General features: G+C 38.2%; 1 protein-coding gene across 10 annotated transcripts in view; it reads left to right on the top strand.

The window, feature by feature from the left end:
• ADGRL2 (adhesion G protein-coupled receptor L2) overlaps positions 1-27,064 on the top strand; it is a 228,451-nt gene that overhangs the window by 104,866 nt on the left and 96,521 nt on the right. For all 10 annotated transcript variants that reach the window (XM_036757032.1, XM_036757027.1, XM_036757025.1 and 7 more), the window contains exon 3: positions 19,158-19,371. In XM_036757032.1, coding sequence (XP_036612927.1) covers positions 19,158-19,371 — 214 coding nt within the window. The remainder of the gene's footprint in view (positions 1-19,157; positions 19,372-27,064) is intronic.

The raw sequence follows: 27,064 nt of genomic DNA, 5'->3' as shown, positions 1-27,064 counted from the left end.
GCTGCTTGAGAACAAGGATTGTCTCTTCCCTTTCTTTGTCTTCCCGGTGCTTATTACAGTGGCTGACACATAGTAGGTGCTTAATAAATGTAGTTGACTGTATACAGTGTTGTTTGTGCTCAACCATGCTGTCTGAAGACAGTGAAAAACCATTGTTGATGAGATGCCAACTTTTTGGGCTATGACTGTAGTATGATACTATGGAATAAGATCTTTAAAAAAATATTAGTAAACTGCTTTATATACTTTATCTCATTTAATTCTCACAAAAAACTTATGAGATAGACCCTCTTATTCTTCATTTTACAGATGAATACCCTGAGACCCAGAAAGGCTAAGTGACTTGTCCACGATCACATGCTTAGCTGTCAAGCAGTGGGCTTCAAACCCACCTAATTCCAAGTCCAGTGTTCTTTCAGGGACACTGTCTTACCTTCTCTCTTGAGAAGGCAGGGTAAGGCATTGTGCTATAGCAGAGACAACTGGCCCTGGAGCCGAAGGGCTTGTAGTCAAATCCCACGTTCATTGCTTACTCCCTATCTGACCCTGGATCTGTCCTTTAACCTCCCCTGCTTCCTTAGATTTCTCTAAATAGGTGCACTGTGGACCTAGAAAGAGTTAATTTGGGAGAACTCCTTCCTTTCACTAAGTTATACAGTTTACCCTGCTTTACCAATATGTGATATGATATTACATGTAATATGATACGTTATAATACAGTATGACGTAACATCATGTATAAATATGACATGCTACAAAACTTAATTTGTTGGACTGAATTTTGTTGCATTTTAATTGTTTGTAAAAATGCAAAAGTTACCTGTAATCCTTTTCAATTCTACTGCTCCGGGGACCTTCCCCCAGGAATGAGCACAGTCCTGTTGTCTTTAGCAGATTAACAAATCATCCTCTCCAGCATGATATCCCATAAATCTCAGGGACTTGCATGACCGTGTTTAATCCTAACTATGAACCTCAATTTGGGAGAAATAAACATTAGAGAGGATGCCGATTCTTGTATTCTTATATACTTGACCTTTCTATCTATAATGATTATGAATAAAGAGCTTTTTGAAACAATAAGAATTCCACATAACTGTGAACTATTATTATATTAGGTTATTGCTTTCTTCTAAGTTCAAATAAGGACAGATGCTACCAAAGACTCCCTTTGATGGAGATGAACTACTGTTAGAACCTGGGAGGATCAACAGATGCAGCTGTCCAAATACTGAAGTTTATTGCAACTCAGTTCTGCAGTTAGACACATTGCTTTTTTATGGATAAGAACACAGCTACTCCTTCTCTTAAAAAGGATCACCTTAAGTATAATAGGTAGAGGTTACCGATCTGTAAATGGGATCTTATCATACTTAGTTGGTTGTATAGGACTCCATAGAAAGCCTCATAGGGACTTGACGTAATAGCTTTAGCCTAAAAGGGCCAGGGTCTCCCATTGCATCCTGGGCCATCTCCAGTCATCCTGATGTGGCCACTGGACCCAAATGGCTCTGGAGGAGAAAGTGAGGCTAGTGACCTTGCACAGCCCTCTCTCACTCAAATCAGAGTCAACCGCAAGTCATGTCTTCATTTCCCTGATGTCATGATCCTCTTTGAGAATGAAGCACAAACACAACAAAGGGGGCTACAGAATGATGTCATTGGGCAGTTATTTTCAGGATACACGCACACGTGCCCATACACCCGCAGACATATTCCTTTTCATTATTTCAAACGATGTGACAATTGCACCAATCAATCCCAGCTTAAAACTTTCCTCTCTTAGTGGGGAAAGTCTCAGCATTCCTGTAACAGCAGTTGCTAATAATAAGCATTTGTGTCAGGCTCAGGATGTAATGATTGATTGATGCTAGAAGTACCAACTACCAACAGCGGAGAAAGCAGAGGAAGACATGGTGGCCTGGGGGACAGAGGTGTACGTTCAAAATCAGGAAGACCCTAGGTTCACTCCAGCCTCTAATAGACAGTGACTTTGTGACCTTGGGTACATCATTTTACTTCTCAGCATTCCAGGCAACTGAGACAGAACCATTTTTGTTGTTCAGTCATGTCTGACTCTTTGTGACTCCATTTGGGGTTTCCTTGGCAAAGATACTGGAGTGTTTTGCCATGTCCTTCTCCAGCTCATTTACAGATGAGGAAACTAATGGGGTGAGGTGACTTGCCCAGTATCACACAGCTAGCGAATGTCTGAGGCCAGATTTCAACTTACAGACGTGAGTTTTCTTGACTCCCAGCCCACTGCTGCACCACTCAGTTGCCCACAGAACAATTGCTTATCTACATTGCTTGGAAGGGTTTTCTCCTTGGGACTTTCTTTGCTTGCAATCCAAAACATACTACTTCTTCCCCACCCCTACCCCCAGTTACTCAATCAACAAGCATTTAACATTCCTTAAACACCTAGTACATGACACACACTGTGTAATTCTGGGGATACATTGAGGGAAATAATTAAGTCCTCGTTTTTGTGGAGCTTTCACATCAATCAAGAGAAACAACATGTACACATGTATGTACAAGATGTATATCAGCATTATGCATAAGATCATTACAAGGAGGTTTGGAGGGGGATTCTAAGGCAGAAGTGAAGCAAAAAGAACTGTTTGCCTCTAGAGATATTTTCAATGTGGAGCAGGGTGGAGAAACAAATTTTTAACATGGTCTTCCTAAAGTATTGTCAGTTAAGTATTTTTCAGTGCCCTTCTGCCTGTCTCTATCCTAGGGTTTAAAGGAGAATGAGAGAGAACCTTGATTTATATATTTTTCTTCAGTTACTAATTTTGTTTCTGTAAGGTTGCAAGTATCATAATTTCTGTAAATGAGATTTTATTTTCTCATTTTCGCAGGTGCTTCATTTTCATTTTGGGAAATGGTTTGATATAGCAGGCTGAGAAAAGCAGACCTAGTTTGGTACATACATGTTGGGTGTGCCCCAGTAGCATCTGAGCTCCTTGATGAGGGCATGCACTGGTTTTTCATTTTTTTATGTGAATCATCTAGCACCTTTCACAGTACCTGACACATAGTAGTCTCTCAATAGATGCAGTTAGATTGAATTACATAGTCGCAGTCCTGCTTTTTAAGGAGTTCTGTGTTCTTGGGCAAAATCCCTTTACAAATATCCTGTAAAATGAGGGATATTTGTCTACATGAGTTTTAAGAGCTTTTTACCCATCTTTAAATTTCCTATTATAGATCTTTAATTTACTGTAACTTTTTACACTAATATCTATGGTATGACTATTCTGAGAGATACTGTATTGCACAGTGGATGGAGATCAGGCTTCAGGATCTCAGGAAGACCTTCAACAGCCCTCTAACAGAGAGACTCTTTGACCCCACCAAGCTATTTAACCTCCTAGTTGCTCCAGGTAACTCACAAACTCCAGTTTTTAAAGATAATGCTGATATGCAGTGGCAGAAGTTCTTCACTAGGAGTTCAAAACTAGAAATTAGAAGTATAGTCCCCATCCTATTCCTTCCCACCTCAGCCCTACATTTATTTCTTACCTTCAAGTATCTAAATTTGTTTTTTAACAACAGGACCCTAGGGGGATTTATCATTTACAAGAAATACCCAATTATTTTGTAAAGAAACTTTTCATAATAAAATTGGTCATTCCATTTGTTTCTCTGTTTTGGTAAGCACATGTTCAAAATACCTTTTTCTACTTGATGCAAACTGAGACTATGATGAAACTAAATCAGGTTGCCTTGCTATTTTAGGGGAGAGGTGTCTACATAGCATCAAAATAACCATTGATAAGTAAATAGCACAGCTGATGTGTTGATTTGGTCTAAACCATTTTGATGGATTTTTTTTTCCCTTCTTGGTTTTTATTGTGTCATTGTGTAGGCAGCCTTAATTATCTAACATAATAGAAATAATGCATAACCTTCATCCTAATGTTGATAATAAAGGGCCATTCATTTTGTATTTCACTGCATAGTAATTATGTTAGGCATTGTCATCCAGTCAGTTAGCACCATATCTAATTTCCTGCCATGTGCATGGTAACTAGGTGTTATGAGATAGACCGATATATAAAACGTGGTCCCTGCCCTCAGAGATTACAGTCAAGTTGAATGTGTGAGGCATATATTTGGCTTACCTGGCTTCTTCAAATGCCTAGTATATACTTACATGTTTACTCCCCCATTACAGTATGAACTCCTTGAGAGCAGAGACTGTCTTGTGCCTTTCTTTCTATCCCCACTGCTTAGTACAGTGCCTGGCACAAGGCATAGGTGCTTAGTGAATGTTTATTGACTGGCAAATGGACAATTGAGAGTAGAAACACTGATTAGCTGGAGAGCATTTCTGGGGAAAGTTGACCCTGGTTGATGAAGGGACTCAAGGTAATTTCATAAGAGGATCACTTAAAGAGGTTTTTTGAGGTCACCAAGGCCAATGCTTCTCATTTTACTGATGATAAAACTGAGGCCACAAAGTCACATGTTTTAGTGAAGGTTAGTGGCAGGATCAAAACGAGCATCTTGTCTTCACATCGAGCATTCATTCATTCCATTTGGCCTTGCTTTTTTAGCCTGGAAAAGTGAAGTCGGGGTGGGAATAAGGGAGGAGGAGCTCTCTCTCTCTCTCTCTTTCTTTCTCTCTCTCTCTTTCTGCATGTGAACTTAACTGTTTTCAATTATTTGAAGGACTCTGATGTGGAAATGGGTTTAAACTTGTCTTGCTTTGCCCCAGAGGGCAGAAGAGCTAAGAAGAGTAGGAGAAAGTTGTTGAGAAAAGCAGATGTTTGTTCCCTGGAAGGAAAACCTTTCTAACAATTAGAGCTTTGCAGAAGAGCCGGGGTCTGCATCTGCTTGGGAGCTCATTCATAGGCTTCTCTGTAAAGAATGCTGGGTTTCGAATCACAACACCTAGGATTAAAATGCTGATGCTGCCACTTTTTATTTGTGTGAATTTTTGACAAAGCACGTTACTTCTGTGTTACATCTACTCAGTTTTCTTAACTCTAAAATGAGAATGGTGAGCTAGATGAGCATGAAGATAGCTGCCTACTTTAAATGTGGGATCTATGGTCTAGCTATCACAATGCGGGGTGAAGATCAGTCAAATATGTGAGTCTTTATCTGCTTTGCCAGTCTATAGTGAAGCAAAGAGTTTTCTTGCGTTGTAACCCAGTTGATTCTTTGGCTTGCATACCTTAAAGTTATACAACAATGTGTTGTTATTGGGGGCGGTTAGAAAGTTAAAAAGAGTTTAAGATAATAAGTGCAAAGATGGTGGTGGTGCTAGTATTATGAAACCTTTCTGAGCACCTGTGTATGTGTTGAACCAGAATGTGTGTGTATGACTAACATTCCCTATTTTCTGTTAGAATGGATGAGTATAGGGTCATCATATTTGGACCAGGAAAGGACCTTAAAGATAAACTCCAATCCCCCAAGTTTCTAGGCACAGTGCCCGGCACATGGCAGGTGTTTAATAAATGTTTATTGATTAGATGACTGAATGATGAGGATTAGAGGCCTTGGGAAGTAAAATGACTTACCCATGGTCACAGAGGTAAATACCAGAGGAGTCTGTCTCCCCAATTTATGTTTATGATCTTATTTGCCTTATGTATTGTTAGACTTATATCATGTCTTGCTTCTGAATTCAAAGAAATATGTAAGAATTTTGAATAGATAACTTTCCCTGGATCCTCTTTCCTTACATTTCCTATAGGACCTTTCATTAGCAGTCACTGCCCCTGGTCCTCCCCACCAATACCATCTCTTCTCCCCAAACTTTGTCTCCAGTGGTAGCTCTTTGTCCTCTATGCTCTATAAAACTGCATCATCTATGTAACTTTTTTAAAAAAATATTGATCTTAATACAATAGGTAGTCTTCAAAAGTTGTTATTCATTCATCATTCATTATTTCATCATTTATTCAGCAAATATTCAAATGCCTAATGTGTGGCCATTATTGCTTTACTAATTTGAAGTTTTACAAAATTACAAAATTTTACAAAATTTACAAAAACATGTATGCATGTATGTATATATATATATATTAAATTTAAAAAATATATAATGCATATTCAGCATATATTATAAGGCTTTTCACAAGAATATTTATGATAAAAATAATTTTATTCACCTTTCACTGAATAACTTATATTATAACTTATATAGGCTCAGTTCCCTAATATGTCAAATAAGGGGGTTGAAAATAGATTATCTTGAATACTTATTTAAAGAACTTTGTAAAACTTAAAGTTATATACACATACACACATGTATATATATACATATAGTGTCCATTATATGTCAGTTATTATTCTTGTAACTATTATCATCATCATTGTTATTCATTATTCTAGCCACAAATCTTAAGGTATTAATCTGTGAGGGCAAAGACCTTTTCTTAAATAAACTTGGTTTCTTCTCCATGGCCTGGTGCAATGATCTGCACACAATAGATATTTAATGCTTTGTAGTTCCAATTAAAATCTCACTTTGTACCAAAAACCCTCCTGGACTTCCCCCAGATCCCTTCCTTAATGCTAGTGCCTTTCCTCTAGGATTATTTCCAGTTCATCCTGTGTATTTTTTGTTCAGTCATTTTTCAGTCCTGTCTGACTTTTCATGACCCCATCTGAGGTTTTCTTGGCAAAGATATTGGAGTGGTTTGCCATTTCCTTCTCCAGCTCATTTTACAAGATGAGGTAACTGAGATAAACAGGGTGAAGTGACTTACCCAGGATCACACAGCTAGTAAGGACCTGAGGCTAGATTTGAACTCAGGAAGGTGAGTCTTCCTGATTCCAAGCCCAATGAATGCTCTATACGCCGCACCACCTAGCTGCCCTGTCTTGTTGGCACATAGCGGTTTGCATGTTGTCTCCCCTCTTAGAATGTGAGATCTTTAAGAGCTTGGGCTGTTTGAGGCATTTCCTTGTATTGCTTAACACAGTGCGTGGCACATAGAAGGCCTTTAACAAATGCTTGTTGACTTGAAATAAAGCAAATTGGATAGACTCCATGGATTGTATCTCTCTCTTTTATATACTGTTTTGAGAAGAGATTTGCTGCCTTAGAAGAGTCTTTTAAATAAAATTATCCTTCCTAATCAGTTTTTCTTATTCTAACCTCTAAAGAAAATATAATAAGATCTTAATAGAATTTCTGTGCTCTCATTATACATCCAGTTTTTCTTAGCTTCTTTTCATCCAGAAGAGAAGGTTAGTTTTTACTTTTGCCTGTGAGAGTGTATGTCAGTCATCTTATTACTTTTTCTGCCACTCTTTGGGGCATATTTCACTTGGAGGTTTTTAATATCCTCTTGACAAAGATAAATACCGGTAGAGTTAGCGGACACATACCTAGCAAGCAGTAATCAGGAGTTTTACTGCGCCGTAGGCTCAAAATGTAGTGCAGTCTTTAGCGGTATTTAGAGTCACAGTACCCAGGAATACAGAGGTGTTGGTCTTGTGAAGGCCAGCCAGAGGGGGAGTATAGCATTCCAGAATGGACAGATATGGTGATATGAAGACCCTTAAGTTCATGGAATATGAGGATTGATTGGAGGAACTGGGAATATTTAGCCTGGAGAAGAAGAGACTTGCTTGCAGAAGAGGCTATTTTAGCTTGATTTAAGTAAGAACTTAGTAAAAATAAGACCTATGCAGAATGGGATGGATGACCTTAGAAAGGTGAGGGGTACCTCCTTGCTGGAAAGGAGATTATCGCTCAGGAACAGGTTGGGCTTGATTACTTCAGAGGTCCCTTCCAATTTTGAGATTCCTTGTTATTGGCAGCTAAGCAGCCCAGTGGATAGAGTGCTAGACCTGCAGTCAGGAAGTCTTGAGTTCAAATGTAGCCTCAGGCACTCACCAGCCATATGACCCTGGGATAGTCACTTTATGGTTGGCTTCAATTTTTCATCTATAAATGGGGAAACAACATCTGCCTCTCAGGTTGTTGTGAAGATTAGGTATTATTTGTAAAGCACTTTGCAAACACTAAAGAACTATATAAAATGCTATTATTATTTGCAATAATAATATTTTCCCTGCCCTTCCAGAATGATCATTTCTTGACATACTATTTATATTAATAATAATGGCAAGCCACTGTGGTATAGTGGTTACCAAACTGGCTTTGAAGCCAGACAGACCAGGTTTCAAGCTCTGCCAGTACAAATACTGACTGTATCTCTGGGTGAGCTGCTTGACCTTTAATGCAGACAACTGGCTGGGACTATAAATTGCTGAGAAGGTGCCAACCTGCAGTGGTAGGTATTTCCTCACTGGAGAGTTCCCTTTACCAGTGAAATCAGGTCCATTCAGGTCAGCAGTGATTTATTATACTCTATTAGTCCTCATCCCTAATGTTACATATTCCTTCCTTCCCCCACTCCCCACCCCCATTAGTATTTGTTGCTGTGGTCTTTATTTAGGAAATAGAACATAATGGGGAAAGTAGTCTAGAAAACAAGTAAATCCAGTAAACCTGAGGAGTTATTTAAAACACCTTGCTGAAACCCCAGGGGAAATTCAAGTGGCAGGTTTAAAAATGGCATTCAGATTGAACTCCAGGATGGATCATTTGAAAACTAAATAAGGTACTAAATGTGGCAGTATCAGCAAACTGAGGGAAAAGAGGGAAGTCAAACAGGTATGTCGGGTCACTTGTCAACTGGAAATTAGTCAGGCACTGATTAATTTAGGGAATACTCTGCAAAGGATTTCTAAGCAATATTTTATTCTAAAATGAAAATATTTCCTTTTATATAAAAAAATGCAAGAAGCTAAGTGGAGGATCAGTGGGATTATGGGAAACATGGTGATGTTCAAGGAGATGAGCTAAAGATTAAAAGAATTATTTGCTTTAGTCTTTCCTTAGAAGGTAGATATTTCTACTTAGGGCTTATCTTTTGAAGAAGGTCAAAGTCAGAATAAATAGCCGTTAAGTGGACAGGATGTTCTAGACCTGACTAATTTAATCTTAAAAGCTACTTACGGAGTATGCCCTTGGTTCCTTGCAGACTAATTTTAGATTTTTTAATGCTTACATCTAAATTATTGTACAAAAATGGATGTTTAGAATGATGACTGAATCACCAAGGAAATACTTGTTCCGGGGATACTAGAATTAAAGTGTACTATTACATTTGATTTTCAGCAAGGGTTTAAATGAAAAATAACTTAAGGATCTAACCTCTAGCTTTAAATGCTGTGATTTTTCAGTTATTTAGAAAATAGGATACAAGGCAAGAACTCTATTCTTCCTTACTCTTACTCTCTTTCTTCTCTTAGAACTAATTGGTCCTTATGATAGTTATATTTTCAGAAAGGTTCTGAAAGTCTTGACATTCAGATGCTTGGGCTGCAAGTTTACATTCGAAATCTGTTTGGAGCCCAATTTCTGTAGCTGTAAAAGAAGAGGTTTGTGTGACGTGAACAACTCAAGTCTGAGGTTCCTTCCAGTGCTCAGTCTGTGCTCCTCTGACCTGGTTTTCTCTCTCTAATCTCTATAACTACACTTGTATCTGATCATCAACAAACATTTATTAAACACTAACTAGGTACTGTACAAACAGAAGGAGTTAAACATTTATTAAGTTGCATTGAATCATCATTTAGATATGAGAAAGAGGTTTAGGGTCAGTATATAAGTGAGTCACGATTGGATTTTGTTAGAAGAGCCTTCTCAATCCTCTTCAAAATAACCCAGCTAAGTAGGTGTGCAGACTTGACAAAGTAACAGAAGGGAGAGGGAAAGAGATTGCATGAGGAGAGAAAGGAGGAACTGGCAGCTTGGGCTGTAGTGGCGAAAGAGCTGGGTTCAAGTCTTGACTCTGACATGTATGGGTTATGTGAAAAATCCATGCTCCCTTTTTTTCAGCTTTGGCATTTTGTTTCAGTACAAACACAGGTGATAGCTCCGCTGACAGACATTCCCAAATCCTTCACATTGAGACTTTAGGTGTACAGTGCCTTTGAGACATAGGAAGAGGAGAATTCCCTTTTTTGGAGGAAAAAAAAATTGATCAAGCTACCGAGGAGGAGAAGGGACAGCATGGAATTGCTGTTGAGTTTCAGTCTGGATTCCCCTTGAAACCTGAAGTGAAAGCAGGGAGAGCCATGTGTGCCCTGGGAATTAGTGTGGGGCTTTAGAACTTCCGCTTTCTAGGTCACTGGTTTTGAGTCAGCAGTGGTTGAGTGTCATTACCATTGGATTGCCATTTGGTTGAGAGAAATGAGTGGGTGGTTTCAGGGCAGTTTCAGTGTTGTTAACTCAAATAAGCAACGGAGTCCCATTAATTGGCACCCTTCTAGATGGATACCTTCAGTGGGGAGGCCCCAGCATTCAAAGGGTGGAAGGAGCCAGCTGCCTTCCCACCATTCAGAAAAGATGATTTCCTATGGAAACTCTCCACTCAGGAATTATTCCATCCATACTGTATATAGGAATAAACTTGATGACCACTCCCACTCTCCTTTCTTTCTCTCTCTCTTTCTTTTATTTTTTATTTTAAAGAAATAAGTCAGCAAATTGCTTTTTTGCTTTATGGTTCTTTTTAAGAACAACTAGACTTTAACAGAATGCCTGGGAAGCCAGGTTTTGACCTTCTTGGATCTGGGAGAGGTGCCTGGGGAATAATTTAAATGAGGTCTCCACCCCTAATTAGTTTTATGCCTCAGACACTAAGGCAGTGACAAGAAAGGAATGGAATCCTTTCCCCAGCAGAGGTGGGCCTGAGTCACCAGGCCAGGTGAAGAAGCCTCCCAGCTTTTGTGGGCCACTGTTGGTTGGCTTCTCCCCAGAGCAAATGCAAAGGGGCTTGGAGGAGAAAGGACAAGCATTTTCATTAATAAACACTGAGGTTCAGATTGCACAACTTGAAAGGGCTGCTGTGTTTCATGTGTGTTTATATGTGTAAATATATTTTTAAAAATAATCCCCTGAGCCAAAGGAAAAAACTTTGAAGTTGACATTGGAATATAACAATAGTTCAGTCTATAGTGGTACATCTAGGAGCTAGAATATGGTTCTGTTTTCTTCTGCTTGTTTATTTTGTTCACATGTCAGCCAGACTACAAATAACTGGCCCTGTGGACCTGATGACTTAGACTCATTTATTCAGTTTGATTCAATTCAATGAATTTTTTTAAGCACTTAAATATACTACAGGCACTGTGCTAAACTTTGAGAATACAAAAAGAGGTCAGACAGCCCCTGCCCTCATGGGGCTTATGATCTAATGGGGAGACAACATGCAAAGAAATACATACAAAACAAGTAATAAACAAGATGAATGAGAAATAATTAAAAGAGAAAGCCCTAGAATTAAGAACTATGAGACATTGTGTAAAGACATTTATCCTTGCCCTGTCTCTAAGACCTGACAGTTGCTGATTTGCATTAGGATTTATTTACTCAGTAGGAGTGCCCAACACCAATACCCAGATTGGATATTGGACCCAGTATTTAAGGTATTTATAGAAACTGGATCTGTGGTTTCATTGTTCAGGGGAATTCCTAGATTCAGAAGCTCACTTTAGTCATGTTTATTAGCATTCTGCCTTACAGTTTTAAGAGCATTGAAAGGCAAGATGATTGACTAGTCCAAGGTCACACAACTAGAGGAGTCAGAAGTGGCACTTGAACTAGCCACTTAGTCACACTGATTTATATCAGATAGAGTCCTTCAACAAGCATTTATGTATAGGCATAGGCCACACGTCTGTGCATATAGAAAGAGGCAGCATCCTTTAAGGGATAGAAAGCTGGCCTTCTCATCTGGAAGTCTTCACATAATCTCCTGAATCTCTCAGTGCCTTAGGTGGCATTTCTTCACTGGGAGTTCTCTATAAAATGATATAACTAGAGGCCCAGTCTGCCCTGATTATTAGTGTTTGGATAAATTATACAATTCAGGGTAGTTTAGGTGGTATGGTAGATAGAGAGCTGGGCAGACAATTATTAGCTGTGTGACCCTGGGCAAGTCACTTCACCCTGTTTTCCTCAATTTCCTCATCCGTAAAGTGAGCTGGAGAAGGAAGTGGCAAAACACTGCAGTATCTTTGTCAAGAAAACCCCAATGAACAACCACAGATTATACAAATAATTTATAATAGTTTATTTGTTTCAGATGTACTGTGAATTACACAAAATGTTTCATTGTTACAAATACTTTCTTAATTTTAAAATATACTTTAAATGATTTGGATTTCAAAATTATTTTACTTGAAATGCATCATTTATCCCTATCCAGAAAGTTTACCAATGAGGATTATGGCATTCTGTGAATGATTAGCAAGGATTATTCCAAGTTTGACTATATGATAAATTAATGATGCATTTATTAATGAATTTCCTTTACCTGAAAGAACCGTTGTTGAGGTCAAGGGAGTGGAGGCTTTGTTTGTTGGCCATGTTTCTAGTGTGATATTTTTCCTTCTCCCTGACTTTTTAAGAGTGGTAGTTTTTTTTAAGTGCATTTTAGGGAATTGGCTCAATTTCCTTATCTATACAATGGAGATGAAAATAGCACCTACCATATATTTGTCAAGAGGAAATGAGATAATGTATATCTAAATCACTTTGCAAACCTCTGAGTGTATACCTATAAGTTGCTATTTAGATGAATTACTTATCTTGGCTCTTTTATCAAAGCCCTTTTTATTCCTTGAGACCAACCCAGACCAGCCCAGCTTCCGAGAGGGGCCCTTTTAAATAATCTTTTCTTTGGAAGATTTTTCTAGAAAACTTCTGAAAGATGAGTACAAAATTCTATAAAACTATGCCTCTAGCCTCTAGAAGTGGGACCCTAAGAACTTGGATCCTAAAGCTGGAAGAACCACCAATCTTCTTTTTTATTCGTCCTCCCTCTCCCTCCTTGAGGAGCTCAGGGAGTTCTAAACTCTCTGGGCTCCTGCTGACTGAACCCTCTCGGTATCAGCAAGGTCCAGATTGAATTTGGATTCTTTTCTTCTTCTCTGTCCCCAGGAAAAGCTATACAGTATTCCTGGAGAATCTTGTCTGAGTCTTTTTCTCTGTTTTTGTATTTTTGATGGTTAGCCCTGTGTCTTTCACTTAGTAGGTCCTCAATTAATGTTGGTAGAATGAAGCATTAAGGGGGAGGGGAGTTTGTGCTTGGCATTTTTTTCTGCTCTGTAGGAAGCAGGTTTCTGGAGAGGAAAGAACCTTCTTTTAGACCTTCTTAAATAGGATACTTTGCTTCTTCCTATCGAAGGCAGCTGAACATCTACCCCTATCTGCCTGCCTGTTTGTCTCTTTCTCTCATATATATTTTTTTAAGACCAGGCATCTGATTGGTTGGTATTTCCCAGTGAGGAAACTCCACCAATATGAATCGGCCTTTGCTCTGCAATATTCTCTTAGTGATACCTGTGGCCACTGATTGGCTCAAGGTCACACAGCCCATATATGTCAGAGGTTCTCAAACCCAGCTCTGTGTGACTCCAAGGTTACCTCTTTTGCTACCATGTCCCCTCCTGCCTCTTCCCTCTTTTCTTCTCTTTGTTTTTCTGTTCCTCCTTTCTCTCCTCTTACAATCTCTTTCTCCACCCTCTTTATTCCTTTGTGTGTCAAGTCTGGTAGAGTATCCAATCAGACCAGCCCAGTTAAAACTTCAGGCTTCATAGAGCTTTTAGAAATGTTGGCTGCCCAGGAACAAACCTTCCATTTACATCAAATACTGCTGTTACCAACTTTCCTCCTTCAGTTTTAAGTTTTTGTGGAACTGATTAATAGTGTTCCATAAGGGTATAAATTTTTGTGCTGTGACCTCAGGAGCCTACCAGGATCAGAGAGAGTCCACCCCAGGCCCTTGACATCTTTAGATAGATGTGTAAGCCAAGACGATTTTTTCATTTTAAACTAGAGTTCAGTAGTACATCAGCAGTATTTTATAGCAACATTTAAATTGTACCTGTCTCGGTGTTGGTAGCTGTTAAATGTGATACAATGCCAGATATTTTAGGGGGGATTTTTTTGGAGTGTGGAGTTAGGGGAGTGTGGGTAGGAAATGCTTACTTGTCTCTACTAAATGGTATGTAATGATCAGGGTTTGCTGCCCACTTTATTACCCTGTGGGGGATCACAGAATTTGAAGGATTTTCTGTATAACTTCTTAAAGACAATTCTGAAACTTAGGTATAATTTTCAACAATTTTCAGTTAATGGCATTCTTTGCCTGCAGGGATTTTTTTTTTAATCTTAAAAAAAAGATTCAAAGTATTGGGCATTTTCTGGCTGTCTGTGGGACTTGGACTTTGCTGTTATTTATTTATTAACTCATTCATTTATTTTAAGAGTGTGATTGGGAATGAGCTAATCTTTTCACCCACCCATATCTTTGCATTTTGCATAGGTACTTGACTGTGGGAAATGAAATTGGGAAAGGTAAAACTGTTAGCATTGTGCTTTTTTTTAAAAGTATCCTTTTTCTCCTAAATATTCTGTCAGACTAAAATTAATGTTAGGATTTATTAAATGTGTTAACTAAGTTGGTTTATTCCTTTAGAACAAGTATAATATTTCTGTAAGAATTATAGCATGCATGAGTTTTTGTGCTTAAACATTTCTGCATTGACATTACCAATGTATTTAACCTAACAAATCACACTTTCTGTTTCTTTCTTATGAGCAGAAGTAAGTTAGACAGTAGAAGTAGTTTCTTTGTCTCCAGATGTCAAAATTTGTTCACTCTCTGAGATAATGACAGTTTTAAAGAATTATGTGCTAGTGGGCACGAAAGAATATTAGGCTCTTTGCAGTTTGATTAATTTGGGTTATTATCCTTTAAAGACAAGTGATTTCTTAAATAGAACTAAGCTAGTAAAGTAAAACAACCGGGTGGTAAATGGGCCAGAACATGGCATATGTAAAATAAATTTTCTTTCTCACATTTTGCAGAATTCATAAAGTTTACTTTGGCACAGTAACTACTTGTCGCTTAAACTCTTTATCCTTTTAATAAGTCGACAAGGATATTTTCATTTACCGTACTTGGTAAGTTTTCCTCAGCTGGCCTAAGAAATGTGTAGAATCTTTTGGAAGTATTTGAAATCTCCAAGATTATCTACCAGTGAGCTAGTATATCTTATTATTTTAGGTTTAATGAACATTCACTTTTTGACCCCAAATCTTCTTAAGTAAAACATGAAAAATGGAAATGTTTCCTGGGAAGTTTGTTTGTAAGTTGAGCGTTCAGAGCATGGGGGGAAATCATGTTCTCTCATTATTAAGCATTTTCCTCATTTCCATTTAAGGAAAGAAATCTGATTAACATATATAAACGGAAGGGAATGAATCAGGTAGTGGATGTCTGAGCTAGCAATAGACTCTTGCTTGAGTTAATTCTCAGCCTGTACTTGAAGTCACAGCTTGGGTATCACGGAGGTCCTTGGTAATCAGCATGCCCAGCACCGGCTTGGACCATAGACAGCATGGGCAGTGGTATTCATGACTGGGTGCAGCCGGAAACAATTAGCTGAAAACAACACAAGAAAAGTTGGGTATTGTTTTCAAATGACAGCCTAATGAAGAAGATGTGCAGAGAGTAAAGTAGGAAGAGTGGACTGAATGGAGACCCCATTCTGACTCAGAAGGGAGTGGTTGAAACTCAATCACATAGCATGAAGTTGCTACTGACAACAGTAATTATCTGTGGAGCAAGTGCATTCATTTATGAAAGGCTCTGAAATGAAGCCCGATCTGGGCAGTAGAATTCAGACTCATGCCTTTCAGATTTCCATCCTGTAGCACTGTGTCTGCTCATTAAGAGTTATCTTCTGAATGCGAAAGTATTTTTTTCAGGCCCAAGTCACTGCACCTGTTGCCAAGAGGTATTTATTCCAATCACTTGCCTAAAGCATGGGGAGTTATTGCTTGACATTTTATAGCTTAGGGGAAAAAAAAACTGTCTTTTCAAAATCATTTGTTGAGAGAGGAAAAAATGGAGCAAAACAGTTGATTTTACCCTAAGCACTGCTGTTTGGCAGCATTTGAATTTGCACAGCATAAACCAACAATATTGATTTTTTTGCTCATAGGGCATCCCACCAGTTCTTTCTTCGATTGTCAGGGTTGTAAGATGGATTGGATTACATTTTGCCCGTTTGGGATGCTTATGATTGTCTCCTCCCACCCCCATCCCACCTTGCTGAAATAGAAATAGATGACCAATTTTGTTTAGCATAAATATCATTGTGATCATAATGCTAGAAGACTTTGAATTTGGAGAGGAGGGCCCTTTGGGTTCATTTGTACAGCTTTGCATTCAATATATCGAAAGCTTTACCACCTTAACTCCTTGTTGTTTCCTTTGGCTGTGTCGGCTCCTGCCTCTTCTATCAGGACCCCATAGGTGCTGGTAACTTAGGTATGCCCTCAAGAAGAAACTTGTTCTGCTAATGGCAGTCATCTGAGCTGAGTAATCAACTATGTACTGCATGCCCTCACAAAGGCAGAAACTATGTTTAAGTAATGACGGAGATCTGACCTGAAGGCAGGATATCGTCCTCAGTCTATCTTTAACTTGCTCGTGTGGTTCAGAATTGGAGAACATTAGGGCGATTTGTACATAGAATATTCTAAGGAATGGTGTGACTTCAGGACTCTGTGTGTGTGTGTGTGTTATGGGGAAGGAAGGGGGGTTGTGGATTATGACTCATTCCATCATCACAGATTGCAAGATTAAAACTAATTAAATAACTTTCAAGATAAATCCTAGACAGTTGCTGTAGGCCCACTGAAATTATGTGATGATTGACGGTCATACCGCTTGTAAATGTCCCAGGCCATTGTGGAATCTCACTTTTCCTCACTCCAGGTCACTCTTTTAGCAACTAGGCTTATCTCATCCCATCTATGACTGATTTTCCTGAGCAAGAGAAGAAATTGATTGAAAGTTTTTAGTAGAAAATTCTGACTCCCCTCCTGAAAGATTTTTTTTTGGTCATTGTAATTTGTGGTTCTTTATTATTATTGTGGGGTTTCTGTTTGCTTTTTTCTTTACTAGTTATCATGCCAACTTTTATCAGCATAAACTTTAGGATTCTAATCCTTATATCCTTGGGACAGGCAGCAGCCTAACCAGAATCTTTATAGTATGTTCTGGTTTGAATAGGTAGGCATAATTCACTGATTATTGACACAGTTGGAGATGTTAGGACACTGCTGTACTTCATCAAGGGAAGCTTGCATATTTAAAGCATAATGTATTATTTAAACAATGTAAACATTCTGCTGGCTGTAAATGTTACCCACAAATCTGTACCTCCTGCACACAGCTTCTATCCTTACCATTGGAATTTGTTTTTCAGGGGGGTCAGAGTGAGCATTGACCATTTCCAGTGGTTACTAGAAATCATGTTACTCAACTTATAGGTTATGATTTTTTGTTCCCAGTTTTAGGAACTAGTTTTTTTCTTAAGAAGCAATTCAGTCCAATCAAGTAAGCATTTATTAAAGTGCTTCCTGTGTGCCAGGCCCTTTGCTAGAGACTAGGAATACAAAGTTAAAAGAAAATCTACTCCAAACTAAAACAAAAACCCAATTCCTGATCTCAGGGATCTTACTGTCTATTAAGGAGATAATAAGGAAGTATATATAATGCATACACATGTTAATTTAGTAGTATAACATAGTTTTTAGATAATATTAATAATAGGAAGTAATATATTTAAACCAATATTTTGACCTGGTTTTTACCTTCATTGCCTCCAGGATAAAACACATTTAAAAAAAAATCAGTATTTAAAGTAGTACAAAGCCATATGGGATCATTGATATGAAACTGGAAGTGATTTTAAAGGCCACCTAGTCAGAGCTCTTTATTTTACAGATAAGGTAACAATAGCCAGGTGAGATTCCGTGACTTGGTGGTCTGAATGCATAGCTGGTATTTTCTCCAAAGTGGTACCATTTCAACCAAATTCACATGACTCCCTTTGGTCCACTCTACATTGCATCGAAAATGGGCTGCCTATTGTTCCCTGAACTGGAGATGGGTGTGTGTGTGTGTGTGTATGTGCGCGCGCGCGCATGCGCATGCGCATGTAGAGATCTATCTTAACTTTCACACACACATACACATGTATGTATGTATGTATGTGTATACGTATCCATTCATAGAGGAGGGGGCTTTCTTTTACCAGTAATACAAATGGCCAACATGTTGAATATTTTTATATGATTTTTACACATTATGTCCTTTCTCGTACCAGACGTGACAGTTACATAGCATGATACATCTTTTTAGGTAAAGTAGCAACACTTGAAAACTGTCTCTTCTGCTCTGTTGACACCGAATATATTAAATATAAACCTGGATGAGATGGTTTCTGTGTTGTGTTGTTCTGGCCTAAGGAAGTTAGACTGGAGAGACTTGAATTCAGATCTGGACATGGATGCTTTGAGTCTTTTTCAGTATGAATTTTCTCATCTGTGAAATGAGGATGATAATAGTGCCTCCCAGGGTTGAGTCATGGACCAAACGAGATAATACAGTGTCCCAAAAGTCTTAGTTTTAAGCTTTAATAAATTAAAACTGTACTAGGACTTTTGTGACAACCTTGAATATTTAAGTTGCTTTGAAAACCTTCAAGACCTGTAAAATGTTAAATATTATTTTTACTCAGGTTTGCCAACTTTGAAATTGACTACTTTTCCAGAAACATCATGCTAGCCCACAAAGTCTTATTTATCTATAATAATTATTATTAATAATTGATTCCTAATGGCCTGGTTTCAAAATTCAGTCTCTTCATACCTCCTAGTGGCGTGACCTTGAGAAAGTCACAACTCCTGGGCTCCAGTTTTCTCATTTGTCAAATGAGTATGATAATACTCTATTGCTATAGGGTTATTATAGTACTGTATATAAGTCCATCTGACGTGGTTGTTGTGTGAATTAAATGAGTTAAAATATTTATTGAGCTTCAAATACTTTAAAGTGCTCTATGAATGTTGGCTATTTTTATGATTATTTCCAAAGCAAACCTACAGTTTTGTACTTGCGTAATTTCTAGTTATTAGAGAACTGCCATGCAGCATTAGTACAAACCACTTGAAAATTCTATGTGAATATTTTCCTTCCCACAAGTGAATAATAGTTATTAAATCCCCTCCGTTTCTTATATAGGTTTCAGCCGTGCAGCACTGCCATTTGGATTAGTTAGACGAGAATTGTCCTGTGAGGGTTACTCCATCGATCTCCGATGTCCAGGAAGTGATGTCATCATGATTGAAAGTGCTAACTATGGACGAACAGATGATAAGATTTGTGATGCAGACCCTTTCCAGATGGAGAATACAGATTGCTACCTCCCAGATGCCTTCAAAATTATGACACAGAGGTAAAAATTTGCATATATTCTGTACCTATTTTACTAGCCAACATATAGGGGCAGTGATTCTGATCTACAGGTAGGCATCCAAGCCACTCCCACATTTTGTATTTATGAAGAGTTGGGGTATGGTAGTGGACGGAAAGCCAGCATGGAAGTCAGGAAAGACTCAGGTTCAAGTCCAACCTCTGACATAAACAAGGGAAAGTCATAGGTACTAGGCAGAAGGAGAGTGAGTGTGGATAGTTTAATCACCTTCCTTGTGTGATTCCAAATTCACATCCCAAATGTCTGGACCAGTTCACAGCTCCATCAACATTGTATCAGTGTGTTTACATCCTCCCAACCCCTCTAACATTGAATATCCCCATTTTTGGTCATTTTTGATAATTTGCCTGGTGTGAAGTAAAACCTCAGAGTTGTTTTATTTTGCTCTTCTCTTACCACTAGTTATATGGAGAATGTTTTATTGTGGTCACTTACAGTGTGCAGTTCTTTGAAAACTCTTCATATCCTGTAACCACTACTTATCTGTTAGGGAATGTTCTGTGTATATGTTGGTCTTTTTTTTCTTTTTTGGTTTGTTTCATTTTTCCAGACAGTTATTTCAGTAATATTTTTGGGTATCAGACTTTTGTCATTGATACTTGATATAAATATTTTTTTTCCTAGTCTACTATGTCTCTTCTGAGTTATGTGTTCATCTCATTTGTGGGAAAGGTTTCAGATTTTGTGTAATCAAAATTGTTAGGGGAAAGAATTTCAATCATAGGTCTAGGGGTTCCCCATCACACTTGCCCTGACCTGCAGTACAACCATCCCCCCAAAAGAGCAGGCTTATAGCTTGTCTTCTGGTTTATGCTTTTTTCATATAAATTTGGCTTATTCAAATATTTTCATTTCTAGGTAGATTAGTGAAAAGGAGAGGTGAGACTATCTGTGTAAGAGTTTTCTTGTTTCTCAGAAGTGGGGAAGAAAAAACAAAGAGAATCCACTCTTTCATTTGTTTGTGGTAACAGCCCTTTATAAAGTGGAAATGCATAAGCATTGTGTTTATACAGCTGCTGTATGTACAAGCAGTTCTAAGGACCTTTTATAAATGACCTGGCTTCTATCAATCTGATCTAGCAATTCCCAAAGCATGGCCTGGGGACCCCTAGGGGTCCCCAAGACTCTTTCAGAAGACCTGGGAGGTGAAAACAATTTTTATAATAATACTCAGATATTTTAATTTCTAAAATAATAAATATTAATAGATATAGCCCACATAAGGGACAGCTCTTTGTGGGGAGAGTAATACTCAGTCTTTTTGAAGCATATAAAGGGGTCTTGGGAACCACTGATGTAATTGAGAATTGACTCCTTCTTGTCTAAAGTTAAAATAACATATAACTAATTTCGAGAAGTGTAATGGGCTGCCTTGGAAGGTTGTGCATTTCCTCTCACTTGGGGTGTAGAAGCAAAGGTTGGATATTCACTTGTCAGGTGTTTTAAAGAGGAGAGTCTTTTCTCAGGTAGAAGTTGGACTAAATGATTGCTGAGTTTCCTTTCAAGATTTTTCTAACAAAATTACTGCTTTTTTGGTGGTCTTGTTTGTCTTTCTTTTTACTTTTTTGGGGGATAGAAGATATATTTGAGAGGCGAGTTGGCTTAGTAGTTAGAGACTTTAAATAAGCAAGACTACTTGTGATTATAGACTGGACAGGCAGTTTTCAGGTGTGATCTAGAAGGGAGGCTTTTTCACAAATCTGGAGCAGATGGGCCTCTAAGGTCCTTTCTCTTTCTCTGTAGCACTTATCAAGCCTCTCAGTAACCCAAACAAAGACTAAGTTTCAGAAGAGTTGCTCATTCACATTGGTAATGGGAGTCCACACTAGGAATGTCTTCCATGGATGGAACCATGGGTCCAGACCAAAAAGAAAGAAGAGGAAAAAAAAGAGAAAAAGAAAAGCAGAATGTAGTCCTAGCAAAGGTTCTTCCTGAGATTACTAGTCACATGGAAAGATTAAGAAACAAAGAAGCATCCTGAGTATCATTTAAAGGACTTATCTTCAAAGATCTATTCAGTTGATTATGTTAAATAACATGCAAGTGATTTTAATAAAAATATTTTTCAAAATTGTTATTGGCATATTGTATTTTCAGTAAATCTCTAATGGTAATTGTTAGACATCTTGTCTGATAGAGTTACAGTATAAATATTTATAAATAGTATTTCTCTCCCCCCCCCCCCCATACATCCCCATATATTTTATAAAATGGCTCAAACCAACTATTGAACTTGTGGATAGAATGTCAAGTTGAGAATTGTCGAAGGTTTGGAGACGTAATGAGGCAAGGGCCTGGAGTCGAGTGTGTTTTGTCTTGAAACTGGTGGTTTGAACAGTTTTCATCACCCCTATCTTTTTAAAACTACTTTTTTTCATTGGTTCCCTTTCAAGTTGAGGAAGAATTATCTGTGGGTTACTTCAGGCTGTGGTCTTTCTTGGATAATTCTGTCCCCTTCAACGGTTTGTTCTAGAGCTAAGAAAAATTAGTTAGGTACATAGAGCCTTTCACCCTATCATTCATTGTATGGTTTCTTCCTCTGAAGTCCTTTTTCTGTATTTTGTGCCGTGGAGATGACCCCGAGCTCTCGAAGGCTGTGCCCAGGGAAGCATGTTTTGATGAAGATATATGCATTACTACAATAAATCTGTAGGTGGTTGCGATTCATTTCTGTATCTTCCCACCTCATCCTTCTTTCTCCTTTGACAGTGCAGGGCCTGGACTTTTATTTAGCATTGATATTCTGTGACATTATGCAGGTGCACATACTACCTTTCATCTGTGTACCTGTTTCCAAAATATCTGCTTAAGTGCTCAAGTGGGTATTTCCACACAGAGCTTAAGAATACCTACTTTATAATTGCTGAATCATAGAAATAGCATAATTGCTGATTACATACTATTAAGAAAAATGAAGGACTTGAACATTTTGTTGATAAATATAGCAGTATTTAATTTTTTTTAAGAAGTTGGGAACTTCAGCAGTAGACGTTGCAATAGTCTTATTCTAGTGATGTCTGAAAAGACCTTTGAAGGGGCCTGCTTTATCCTATTGGTGTATCACTGCAGACAGATCTACAAAAATAGAAGGAGGGAGAGAGAACATGATAGCCCTTCAGTGGAAGGATCATTGTCGCCTCTGTTCATTGTTGCATTTTCAAAGCATGCTCATGGTAAATATTGTTATTTATGGAGGAGTTAAGATTCATTCTTTCCCACACGTACTTGGGATTACTTTATTAACCTTCTTTCTTGGCAAGTGACTCTCTCTTTGTAGTCTCAAGAAGAAAGGGCTATTTATTTAGAAAGGTTTGTCAGGCAGAAAGGATGGCCAATTCTTGTCCTTGAATGTAACATATTTTGCTTGTATTAAGAATGCACAAACACATATTTTTTTTTAAAAAAAAGCATTAGAACATTTCCATTACATTTAAATTGCCCCTTTCAAAGTTTGGAGGGATGAAACGTGTATGAAGATACGCACACGCTAAAAAAATAAGCATTATTGAAATATGCCTTTTATTTTAAGACCCTTCCATATCCCATCTCTGCCACACATAGCAACGAGGACGTGAGTAAGTGTCTTTGTAAATGGACTTTGGCAAATGTTGTGGGGTCTCCCTGGAAAGATTGATACTTAGATTCCCTCTCTGGGAATACTCGTGGTGTTACTGGGTAGCATTTGGTGAGAAACTACATAAGCATTTTCTAAGCAGTGGCATTTCATTTAAGACTTACACTACATTATTCTTTCTTTCCTTAGAAGAATATTGTGCTAAATAGTCACCTTGATACTACCCTTAATAGTTGAACTGGGAACTACCTTCCAGGGAAGTCACTTTATTTCTGGCAGTTGGTTGCCTGGTGGATTAGTTCATCTTCTTCTTAAGGTTATGCTTCCCTCTGCCCCTAGAATGTCTTGAGTGCTGTTCTGGTTATCTGAAAATTACTGCTCCCTGTGGTGCATAAATAAAAATGCATCCAAGAAATAATTTACCAGTTTTTTTGTCTTCCTCAAGAACTATTTACATCCCTAAATACTTATGGTCCTGTGTATTATTACATTCAAATTGAATTCAAAACAAGTGATAATTTTGTAACTTCTTTTTATTGATAACTTTTTTTTAAGGCAGCTAGGTGGCGGAGTAGATTGAGTCTTAGACGTGGAATCAGAGAGGTTTGAGTTTGAATACTGTTTTAGACCCTAGCCATGTGACCCTCAGAAAGTCACTTAACCGTTCTCAGCCTTGGCTTTCTCATCTATAAAATCGGGATAATAACAGCACCAAACTCCCAGAGTTGTTGGGAAGAGATGAGATAATATTTGTAAATGTTTACAAAATGCTTTGCAAACTTTAAAGTGCCATGTAGGTGCTAGCTATTACTAGCATGAATATTCCCGTTCTATCTCCTTCCTTTCCCAATAGACCCCTCTTTTACCTGGTGAGCCATCACTTGTAATAAAGGTTTAGAGAAAAAGAACAAAAGAGTAATTCAGCAAAACTAACCTACACATCAACCATGTGCGACAGTGTTCCCAGATCAAGACCTACTGAAGAATACCAAATACATTTGTGCACACAGATGTCTGCATTGACATTGCACAAATGGGATCTTAGGATGATTGCATGTCCGATTCTTAGTTCTGTAATTGCTGATTGCACCAGTGCCGTACATCTCCAGCTTTGGTTGCTGATGCATGATTCTGTTCAATCTGGTTAATTGAAGAGTAATCTCTTCAATAAAGACCAACTTAAGTATCTTCCAGATATGGACTTAGGCTTTCAGTTAAATATGTATCGATTTTTTGGGAAGGCAGCATTTCAACAATCATACTTTCCCACTGTAAACATACTTTGAAAGAGACCTCCTAAAAAGAAAGAAATATAATTGTCTCTAATGAATTTAATTAAACAGAGTAACCTCGAGGGACAAATAAAATATTTCCTTAAAAGGTTTTACATGTAAAAAATAGAAGAGGAATGAAAGATATTTTTTAAAGAAAAAACTGGTTAAAATGGTGAAATTAGAGAGGATTCTGTTAATAGCAGGGGCAGCTAGTGATTAAAATGGAAATGGGGAGGTGCACACTTGTATTCTCCGCTGCTGGGGATTTGAGGCTAGTAGATCCTTTGTTCTCAGGAATTCTGATGTAGGGCTAACTGCTCAGGTGTTCCCACTAAATCTGTCACCAATACGGCAAACCCCAGGGAGAGGAGGGCTGCCAGGCCTCTTAAGAAGGGCCCTTCTGACCCTGGGAAGAAAACCACACAAGTTAAAACTTTTGTTCTCATCAGTAGTAGGCACAGGTGGGCTTAGCCATCGTACTGAATCAGGCGGGGAAACCTAGTCTTCATCAGTCAATCATCTTTCTCTCTTAGCAAGCAGAATAAATCTAGATGCAAGTCTTCGCATAGAAATTCATGTCCTGTCATATTAATGGAATTCAATCAGAACTTTACTAGTTTCAGTCTCCTTTTCTACAAAATGTTTATTAAAACTAGTTAAGTTGAAATCCAGTAGCAGATTTATTTTATACCACCACCTCTTTATGTCTGTTGCTGTTGCAAACAATAAGAACCCTCTCATTAAAAGTAAATGTATTGTAAATTTTAAAAAAATCAAAGCTATTATAAAAATAACGACACTTTAAAATGATTAATGTCTAAAAGTTTTTGATGGAATATTGGTTCAAATTAGTGAAATAAGATTACTTGAAAGTTGATGGACTGAGGCAAAACCTAGTTCCTAACTCCATTTCTGATGCTTACCAACGGTGTGACTCTGGGCAAATCACCTTTCTCTGAGCCTCAGACAACTATCTAGGAATTGTGTACTGAGCCTTGGCTTGGAAGGAGATCTACCTTGCCAGAGGGAATTCCCAGAGCTGAAGGAAATCCTCTGTGTTGAGGAAATTAAAGATACTTCATGTATTATTATAATAATGTAATTATGAATAGTGTACTGACATTGAGAACACACTGGTCAAGAAGTCATGTTTCATTGATCCTCAGTGCACATGAAGATATGTGTCTTGGGGGTGGAGCCAAGATGGTGGCTGGAAAGCTCTCATCGGATTTGACTTGAGGAGGGAATAACATACGCACTCAATTGGGTATCTTACTCCACAGGAAAGAAGGAGGAAGGGCATAAAAAAGGGGGGGACGATAGAAGGGAGGGCAGATAGGGGGAGGAGGTAATCAAAACTAAACACTTTTGAAAAGGGACAGGGTCAAGGGAGAAAATTGAATAAAGGGGGACAGGATAGGAGGGAGAGAAATATAGTTAGTCTTTCACAACATGACTATTTATGGGAGTGTTTTCCATAATGATACGTGTGTCGCCTATGTTGAATTGCTTGTCTTCTTAGGGAGAGTGGGAAGGGAGGGAAGGGAAGTGGGGAGAAGGTTTGGAACTCAAAGTTTTAAAAGCAGATGCTCCAAAAAAAGGTTGTTTTTGCATGCAGCGGGGAGGTGGGATGTATAGGCACAGGGGCATAGAGGTCTATCTTGCCTTACAAGAGGGTGGGGGGAAAGAGGATGGAAGGAAGGGAAGTGGAATGATAGAAGGGAGGACTGCCTGGGGAATGGGGCAATCAGAATATATGCCATCTTAGAGTGGGGGCGGATAGAAATGGGGAGAAAATTTGAAACTCAGAATCTTGTGGAAATGAATACTGAAAACTAAAAAATATCAAATAAAAAAAATCTTAAAAAAAGATATGTGTCTTGTGAATTTCCTGACCTTTTAAGTTTAGTTAGTCACTGACAACATCTGTATTCCCAGGTAAATATTCCCTTCTCAACATCCAAGATTTTAAAGTGTTTTAAAAAGCATTTGTCTTTTTGTAGTAATTTATGGTTTTTTCTTCATTTTTATCAGATTATATTTGTCTTCTGGTATATAGAAAAGTAAGTCATATATTGAAAAGGTGGGCTCTCCTAGTGAAAATGAGAGGTGATATGTGGGAAGTCCAAGTGCCACCCAGCTGCTACCTCCTGATACCTTGAAAGAACCAGAGAAAACCTCATCAGTTTATGGGTGATTATTTATAGCTGATTTGTGGAAAGCCATTGATGAAAACCTTAGAGGATGAGAAAACATAGAGAGCTGGTGGAGGGCATAGCCTTTATTCTTTACACACAGATGAAATCAGGGTCCATCAAAGTATCAAGCCTTAGTTATTGCTCTTACTGGCTCTGTTTATATATTTGTTTAGTCTCTGTTATATATTTGTTTAGTCTCCTTTGTAAATTCCGTATGAGAGCTAACTTTTATTTTACCATTAAAAGGTTAATTTACATAGTCTTCCTTTTCCATAAATACTTTGATTTTCCTGTAAGTGGCAGTAAAATGGTGCTAGGCTGTGAGAGGCAGAAGGACTGAAAAGTAAGCTTGTAGGCAATCCAGGAGTGAACGAAATAAACACAATCCTTTTTTTTTTCTTTAAACACCATCCCTAGATTTCAGTTATCCATCTCTTAACCACCCACTCCCTTCCCAACCACCACATGTAACCAAAAATTGGCTGTAAAAGAAATTTGATATTGGCAGTGCGAACAGTGAGAAGGGAAGTGTCGTGTGTGTGTGTCTGTCTGTCTGTGTAGAAACTGAAAGATTACAGTGCGTATAGGTGAAAGAGTACTGCTCTAGG

Source organism: Trichosurus vulpecula, chromosome 4 (assembly GCF_011100635.1).
Source record: "Trichosurus vulpecula isolate mTriVul1 chromosome 4, mTriVul1.pri, whole genome shotgun sequence".
NCBI classification, from domain to species: Eukaryota; Metazoa; Chordata; class Mammalia; order Diprotodontia; family Phalangeridae; genus Trichosurus; species Trichosurus vulpecula.
Note: the sequence above shows the minus strand (reverse complement) of the source record. Positions and strands in the feature narration are given on the sequence as shown.